At 41.2% G+C, this 9,087-nt stretch overlaps 1 protein-coding gene across 1 annotated transcript in view; it reads right to left on the reverse strand.

Annotated features, from left to right (window-relative positions):
- The window catches only part of TRUB1 (TruB pseudouridine synthase family member 1), a 28,954-nt gene extending 20,656 nt beyond the window's left edge, over window positions 1-8,298 (reverse strand). The window contains 3 exon segments of the mRNA XM_027740027.2: window positions 2,950-3,005; window positions 6,254-6,346; window positions 8,052-8,298. Of these exon segments, the coding sequence (XP_027595828.1) occupies window positions 2,950-3,005; window positions 6,254-6,346; window positions 8,052-8,196 (294 nt within the window). The 5' untranslated portion in view covers window positions 8,197-8,298.
- Between the last annotated feature and the right edge of the window lie 789 nt (window positions 8,299-9,087).

The following is a 9,087-nucleotide window of genomic DNA, read 5'->3' on the forward strand; positions in this document are numbered from 1 at the left end:
TGCCAAAGGTACCATTTTTGAACCCATTCTCCCCCCTAAAAAACACACTTCTACACTGTGTTTGAGACAGACTAGTCATTCATAAGACTGAGTTGTTCAGAAACATTTTATTATAGCAAAAATTGGTCCACTCCCATCATACTTATTTTACTGCTGAAGCAGGAAATATTTTCTCACTCTACTGTCTTTATTTTGCCAACACGATAAAAAAAAATTCTCTCAAAATATTGGAGTGCAAAAAGTCCAAGCAAGACCAAGTCCAAGTCTCAGCAAACCAGAAGAAAAAGTGATTCTCCTACGGAACATGTATGAAATGCTCAGTATTTAAATTCGAGACCAAAGAGCATTCAGCTTCTCCCTCTCACTTGGAACATTTGAAACAAATTAAAGCAAACAAACAAACAAAGCCAGATTGTACATATATTTATTTCTGGATAAATATTAAGAATTCAATGAGAGATATGGAACACTAAGAAGGTATTGCCCTTGGCTGCACATTTCTATTTGGGTTGAGTTAATGCATAAGGAGGTCAAACCAATTAAGAACTCAGCTTACACTGAAAAAGTAACACTCCTTGTAGAATGTGTATGAGTTGCACATGAAGTGATGATGCTCAGAGCTGCCACACAGAGTCAGGAAAGTTTCACACAACGTTTGGGAAAAAATCAGAAATAGTCCAATCTCTGGCAGAGTCACCATATGGAGTTTACTGCAGTAACATACGTTTTGGCCACTCAGCATAACTCTGCTGCCAACAATGATAGACTGAATTGTTTCTTTACAAGACACATTCCTATAAGCAAACAGTAAATCCTGTCCAGAGAGGGTCAGACAGTTCATCAGAACTTCATAGTAATAAAAGGAACAAAAGAAAAACATCACATTTCAACAAACACTTTAGCATGCATGGTAAAAAAAAAAAAAAGAAAGAAGATTAAACTCCAAGCACATGGCACAGGATGCAAAAAGATACTCAAACCTATTTAGACAGTCATGGAATTATCTCTTGATACATTATGAGATGTTGTTGTCAGTGTGGTCAGAAAAACAAATACGCAGACATCTGTAGGAGATCCTTCAACTTCCTTAAGCCTCCCCATTTATTGCGTGTCTAATTTATTGAAGCATAAATAGAAAACAGGAAGGCAGACACAGGTAAAGCTCCAAATAAATGCTTGCCACTCTGTGCCACCTGGCACAGACCTCAGGTACCCCACACTCTGTGCCACATCAGAACACACCAATGAGTGCAGTGGAAGAGCTGCTGATCTCTGTAAGGATGTACCTTTGCCTCACTGAATCAAGTACCCACAGCCCACACCAACCTAAGGCCAGGTGAGGGCTGATGGATCTGGCTGGTGTAGCTCACTGGACTGCCCCACCTGCCCATTTTCTCTTTCCTTGCCCCTCAGCAGCAGCTCTAAACCACTTTGAGCAATCTGAGGACAAGGTTTGGCTGGATAACATTGCTACTTGCTACAGGACTTTATAGTGAAGTCATCAAGGAACACTGTGCATAATTCTGCCATCACAGCTGCTTCCACTGTGAACATCAGCTTAAGAGAGACTTCAATTGCTTTATGTGTTTTTGAGTCATCATTTTTCACACAATTAGCTATGATGACTTAATTTAGCAGAAGTAACTCTATGACTTCTTTTACTTTAAAGTTCTTTGAAAGGAACTGTCAGGTGGTAACTGCTTACGTTTCCACTGTAAATCCAGCTGCTTCCTGCATGTTTCAAAACACAGATGCCTCTGAAAACTGGTCACATAAACAAAATCCAAAACCATTAGAGTCAGTGCAGAGACTGATACTGATGACAGTGAGTTTTGGATCAGACTCTACAGCCCTGTCCTTTTACCCTGTTGCATTCTCTTCTGTCAAATTCTTTGCCTTTGAGTTGAACTGAAGATTGTCAATAAAATTCTACCTTTAAGCTATCAGTTCAGCAGCTGTAAAGAGACTAAGTGTTCAGACCAGAAGAGAATGGGAAAAACGGAAGAATAAAATGTATTATAAAGGCTGTCAATTTACACAAGCCCACTATTGACTTGCCCTGAGAATAGGATGAAATTTGGAAGACTTAATTGATTTCTGTGCCTGTCATTCTTACCTAGACTTGTCATGTAAAAACAATGGCTAAAATCACAGAATCTAACTTGTGAATAAGGAATCAACACTGGTAGATTACTCTTGGGAGTAACTGCACTTTTTTGTGTATGTAACACCTACTATCTAAAGCGCACTCACCAAAGACACAGTACAACTAATGAAAACCAGCACTGAACAAGATTTCTGTCAAGGCTCTGGTCTGGATTATCTCATGCAGCCACAGGGTTTTGCTGCCTTTGTCTTCTCACACGTGCCTATTGATGTGTCTGTGGACCACCCATCTGCAGCAGCTGCAATGTGCAATGATAGCTACTATCACACATGCAAAGCACTCTTAATTCCAAAAGGTGCCTCTTAAGGCCTCATGGTATTTAAGAAGACAGAAAAGAAACAAAGACCATCTGTCACTGCAAGCTAAACAACAACTAAGTTATCTACATACAAGGAAAATTACAAAAAATCGAACTGTCGTATACAACTACATCCCAAAATCATCATTTTCAGTGCCTTCTTCATTACAGTTCTTCTCTCTTCTTTTTCTTTTTTTTTAAATACACTAAATAGTATAGAAATCTTCCTCCAAAATAGGAATTTGGTATTTACTAACAGTTTGTAGAAAACCAAGACAAGCAAAGTTTTTTAAATAACCAATCTGGACATAAAAGTCTTGGTATCAAATTTCTGACTAAATGCAAAAAGGAACTGAAGTACACATTTAAACCAAGTATGCAGGATGGCTGACATATTTGTATGTCGATTCAGCTCTTCACTGGAATTAAAAAAAACCTGACAAACAAAAAACCCCACTAATACAAGTCATTTAGCATTCCTTACCTTGGAACCTGCCAGCATAGTTCTCAGCAGTTTTGTTCCTTTTCCAATACCGACCACTGCAAAGACAGAAGAAGAAATGCTACTTGAAAACCAGCCCTGCAGTTCCCTTACTCAACACCATTCACTGCTAAACATTATGCTGGTCAGAAACATTCTCTGTTAGCATATGAAGAGAGTCAACACTTTTGACAACAGGGGACTAGTGAAAGGAAAAAAAGTCTAAAGCAGGAGATAAATAACCTTCATCTATTGTTAAAATACTTTAATTCAATCCCTAGATTTATTTATCTTCTAATCACCAAAGAAATGAATAGTGCAATTAACACTCTCTGGTTTGATGAAGGCTATGGCTCACTAATATGAACGTAGCCTTTGCTGTTACAAATAACCCTTTTAAAGGTTGATAGTGACCAAGAGTAATAAAGCCAGGACAGCATAATGAAATTGTTTATCAGGCTTACAGCAAGAAAATAATCAAAAGGTCCAACTGCCTCAGTCAAAAAATCTTTTATAATCAAACCTTCCTATTACTGTGCATGTACAGGCTACTGCCATTTCAATCTTACACCACTATTCTAAAAAACAGCAGTCAGCTTTTCATAAATGGAAGGGACAGAAAAAGTGCTCTAGTTTATATTTTACTTTAAAGCTTTTTACAAGGTGCTTTTGTTTAAAATGCTTTCCTATTGATTTTTTCCACATACAGCAATACAAAGAAAATTTTAGAAGGAAATTAATTTTGTGTACAACTCTTGGAATAGGTATCAGCTTATGTACTTGATTTTAATAAAATTACAGGAGTTAAGGGAGTTTTCTGGAAATTAGCTTTGTGTTAGCCAGGGGCCAGGACCACAAACATCAAATTGAAAATTAACTTTTTTTTTTTTTTTAAAGCCCAAATATTTTACTTGTGCTCTAATGCTTCTCCATCTTTTTACTCTGAAACTCATTAGATTCTTTCTATTCTCAATTATTTCTCCTCTTATTCCTGAGGGGTTTTAGTCACATGTGTCCTTGTGCTTGCGCTTCTGTGTACCTTCAGTTCAGCCCATTCCTGTTATTTACCAGATAGGAAAGAGCTGCAAGAAGGCTGACAAAAGGAGATAAGCACACAGATAAAACTTTATAACCAAGCACTTCTCTTGCAACACAATGACATCACTGACACTTCAACAGCTGAGCTGAAGTTCCCTGAAGAGTGTCAAGACATTCAACAGAATAATTTTAAAGAGACATTGAATGCTTTTGTGAACAAGACGCACTTTTTCTCATTAATCGCCAGCAGCACATGCATTATTAAATGGTGACATAAACTAAACTTGCCAGACTGCACTGAACGTAACAAGGTTTAACTGAATTTTTATTTTTATTTTTTATACTTTTTCATTTTTTCTTCTACTGTGGAAGCATAATTCACTACTGCCATACAAAAACAAGTCAAATGCAGTTCCCATTGTACAACAGCAAACATCAAACTGAAACCACAGCCCTAGAATGAGATATTCACTAAGACCTGACCTTGCCTTTCTCTCACGTCATAGATCACAGACCTCTATCTTCAAGGTCCTTCCTCATCTACATTTGCTGTCAGTAAGAAAAGAAATATAAAAGTATATTTTTGATGAAAAGCAGTGCTCAGTTATTGGAGTACACTTGGCACACTAAGCAAGTATCAACTAATTCCCATGAACACAGTTATAAACATGCAGTACATAAAATGTGGGAAACGGTACTACAGATTAAGAAAGATTTCAGAAAATAAATACTTCTATTATGCTATCATCCATGAGGAAAGCAAGCTTTCTGCTCCACCAGCCCATCCTGAAAAGCAGCACAGATATTCTCAATGACTTGTTTTCGTTGTGTCCTTTCCTCTCTCCTCATTACCTTACCACAAGAAATCTGGGCACATTCCCTTTCCCACTCCTCTCCAGTTTTGTCCTTTCCAATCTAGCTACCATTGATTTTTCCCTGTATGTTTTGTATGGCAGTGGAATGAAAGATCCTATGTCTTTTTTCAATCGATCCGTAGCATATTAAGGTGATGCCTTCTCTTGTCTTTACCAAGCACATCAAGCCCAAGCCCTTTTTGTCATGCCACAGAAGCAGGCTTTGGAGACTACTGGGTATCAGAGAACAGCAGGAGAAGCAATTAAGAAGCACAAGTGATTTTTCTTTTCCTATGGATCAATGCTGTTGACTTTGCACAATAAGAAGTAGTATGTTCAAAGGCAACATCTGTGTAAAAGGAAAATGTCTGCTTCAGCAATGCACACAGAATTCTCCTGTGAGTGGCCACACACTATAGGAAATTGGAACAAAACAAGCTAGTGCTGATTTCTAGCCCAACAAGGTTAGATTTTGCAGTATTCACAACTGACAGAGACAATTACCAGCCTACAGGCCTCTACCAGCAACAATCACAGCAAACCAACCTCTCCTTGAAGCTGAATTGTTCTGGGGAGAAATCATACATCACAACTCAGTGCATTTACTTTCAGTGTATGCTCAGAGCTGTACCTGTTGATTTTCGACAGCAAAAACGTACTGCTGTTATTTCTTCAAGCCAAGCAGAGCTAAAAGGCTATGATTTAAGCAAGCTGTAGTTTGCATGTTACTTATCAATAAAACCATTGGTGACAAAGAATGATGTGGGAATAACACACCCACAGCTGAGTTTTTAAACACCAGCAAATTGACACATCCTGTTCTTTAATAAAACAAAGGAACGCAATAAAGGGATTGCTATCAAAATTAAAAGAAAATATCTTTGGTGACTCTTCTTTATGAAGCAAGACAGGACAGGAAGCAAAAACTGTTTCTGTACTGAGCCTCAAGGAAAGCAGCAGCTGAATTGCTCTTATACATCTTTCATTTGGCAAGTCTTACAGCCCTAAAGGCTCCCTCAAAATCCCAGGAAAGCATTACTTTGAGACAAAATACTTCAACAAATTATGTTGACTATAAACCCCCAGCTTAAGTTTAAAAAGCCATCAATTTCTGAGGTAATTTACAATTCATTACACAAGAGCCTATATTTTCTTGTAATAACCCACAAGTTATTTCAGGATTTGGGAGGGGGAGGTAGGAAGGGAGAATATAGACTTCTTTTAAGAACCATGTTACATGCATGTAAAAGTACATACAGAGGAAATTTAACCCAGACCACTCTTCCACAGTAATTTGTCCTTTCCCCAAAACCTGCCACGTGTATCCCAAAATGTTCCTCCACCTCTGATTTTAATAGGCATGAAAATGTTTCCTGAAATCATCTTTTGATGACTGTAATTATGTTTTTTATTACCCAGAACTCCTGCTGCTGCACTGTCCAAAGTTCCTCCATGTCCAATTTTCAAAACCTGATTTCTTTTGTTCTCATTTGTTTGCACACCAGCTTCTGCAAATAGAAATTGAAAGGAAGCATTATAGGATAACCTCAGAACATAGAAAAAATAGCACATATTTTCAGACTGTTAAAGGAAATAAAAATCAAATATTAAACTATTAATTAGTAGTGCAGAAATTACTGTACTGCAGAAGACCAGTGATTCATTTATATCTACTCCCAACCTCAAACAACTTGCAAGTTATTTCCACTTAGGTTCTAATGAAGTCTCACATACTCTCACAAACAGATGTTCAGAAAATACTCATAGTAAACCTGTGAAGTTTCATTACAAGGAGTGCAAGAACCAGCAGCTGAGTTCCCAAATCATCTATTATACAAAATTTTTATGCTACATAATCTGAGCAATTCTTGATGTATTTACTGCCTTGTACTGGGACATGTTTATTTGCATGCTTGCAGCCCTATGGAAACTCTGCAGTGAACTGAACTTGCTCACTGCTGCTTTCAAGCTGTCAGTGTCTCAACCCACCAAACTTCCTATGCAGCTGATGACTCCAGGAATTCTGGGAATTCCAATGTCCCTTATTTACCAGTATTAAATATGACAAAATGGCCTAAGCTCCCTTATTTATATCTATTATCTTTCCATTATGCCTTTCACTTCAGGGAATCAGATTTTTCCATATAAAACTGGATTGAAGTCTGTGCCTACACTACAGTTCACTACAGAGTAAATCACTAAGCACTCACTGGTCTCAAAGTATGCTCTCACTTAATCAGTAAGTGCCCAAAAGCCCAGATTAGATGATCAAGTCCCCATAATAAATTAAGTCCCCTTATTATATAAAAGATCTAGGCCATAGTCTCTCACACCTTTGCAATGTTATTCCCTAATATCTGACATCCAGGTTTCCCCATACTCTGAAAAAGCAGTTTCTGCAGATTGCATCCAGGACTTTCAAACTCCTTGGCACACTGTGGTTTTTACACGTTTGGTGATATTTTTTCCGAGGCAATAGGCAGTGGGACTGCAGCAGAACACTCTGCCAGCACTGCACTGCAGAGATGCTGCTGACACCCATTCCGGCAGACAGGTACACGCTGTGCCTGGCACAGGACAGCTCTCCAAGCAAGCTGGGATCCCCTGCACTGTGCAGGACTGCAGCTTTCTGCTGGGGAAGATCTCATCCCCATCCAAAATGACGGTTCACATCCTGCTGTACCTGAGCCGATAGCAGGTGCCCGCCCCCAGGACAGAGCGGTGAATGCGGTCTCGGCTCCGCGTGCAGTGGGACCAACACACGGAGTCTCGCTGGGACAGCCTTTCCTAAAGCACCTCCAGGGACGGCGACTCCACCACCTCCCTGGGCAGCCCGTTCCAATGTCTAATCACCCTTTGTGTGACGAAACCCCTCCCTAATGTCCAACCTGAACCTCCCCTGGTGCAGCGAGCCAGGACGTATCCAGGAAGGGATGCATTCCCGAGTGGGCCATGCCATGGCTGTGAACTACCACCAAACAAAGAAAAAAAAAGCCCCCCAAGAAACAACAACAGCAACAAAAATCCAAACCAAACCCCAGTTCTCCTTCAGTTTGCAGACTGTAGAGAAAGAGGGTGCGGGGGCTTGTCAGGGATTGTGATTCCAGCACGCCCAAGGAACGCACGCACATGGCACCCATCCCGCAGCCACGCCGGGCTGGGCATCCCTGCGCCTGTGCCGCTGCCGGCCCGGCCGCCTCTCCTCACCCTCACCTGCCAGCAGCCTCTCCTTGAGCAGGTTGAGCACGCCGGCCGAGGTGGGTCCCTTGGGCTTGTAGACGGCGAAGAGCCCGCTGAGCGAGAAGAGCCTCTCGGCCGCCGTGCCCAGCACCGCGCCGCCCGCCTCCCTGGCGGCCATGCTGCCCTCGGCCCGCCCCGCTCCCGGCAGCGCGCCCGGAGCGCCCGCTGGGACATGGAGTCCGGGCGGCGAGAACCGGGGCTTTTAAGGTCGCTTTAAAGAATCTCCGGCAAAGGACTCGGCAAAAGCGGGTCAAACGCAAATGCGAAAGCACGAAGCAGCTCGTGGGCGAGGTTCGCGCTGCTGCTTACTAGGGGGTTAATGCACGCAGAGAAAAAGCGAACTGAAATCTGTAAAGTCAATCAATCTGAAACTGAAATCAACTCCAAAAAATATCTATGTGGAGGCTGGAGGGGTGGGGGGGAAGGGTAAGGATAAGAAAGGGTAAGGATTAAGAGGAATAAGGGAGACCCTCCCGCTGATGACAAGGTTCAGAGAGGACCCCCTTGACAAACTGAGCCCCCGAAATTCACCAACAGTTTAGCCCTAAAGGTTTAACTGCTCTTAAAGCACTTGTAATCAATAGCTTAAGTTAAACAATTTAGCAAAGGACTCATATAGAATTTATTATAAGCTCTACATTAACTCACAGGCATAACTTACAAATCTGAAGTTCTTAAGAATCTAAGAGAGCAGCATTCATGGTACACTGGCTATAGCATATTCACACTTGCACATACAGACTCCTAAAGGAGTCTGTACAAGGTATTGTACCTGTGAAAGTGCTTATGTCAGATGCCTTTGCATCTTCTCAACAGATGAAGGATTGAGCCTCGAGGAATGGGGGTATCAGCCCGGACTCCATCAGCATTTGGTGATGGTCCTCAAAGTACAGCAAACGTGAGAATTCACTGACTCACATGGGGGCTCTGAGAGGCCCCACTCAGAGGGAGGTGCTGGTCACAGCCCAGTATGGTCCAGGAGAGCTCAAAGGGTCTCTCTTAGTACTGC

The sequence above is a fragment of the Pipra filicauda genome, unplaced genomic scaffold (genome assembly GCF_003945595.2).
Source record: "Pipra filicauda isolate LSUMZ 115617 unplaced genomic scaffold, ASM394559v2 scaffold322_size837228_pilon, whole genome shotgun sequence".
Lineage (NCBI taxonomy): Eukaryota > Metazoa > Chordata > Aves > Passeriformes > Pipridae > Pipra > Pipra filicauda.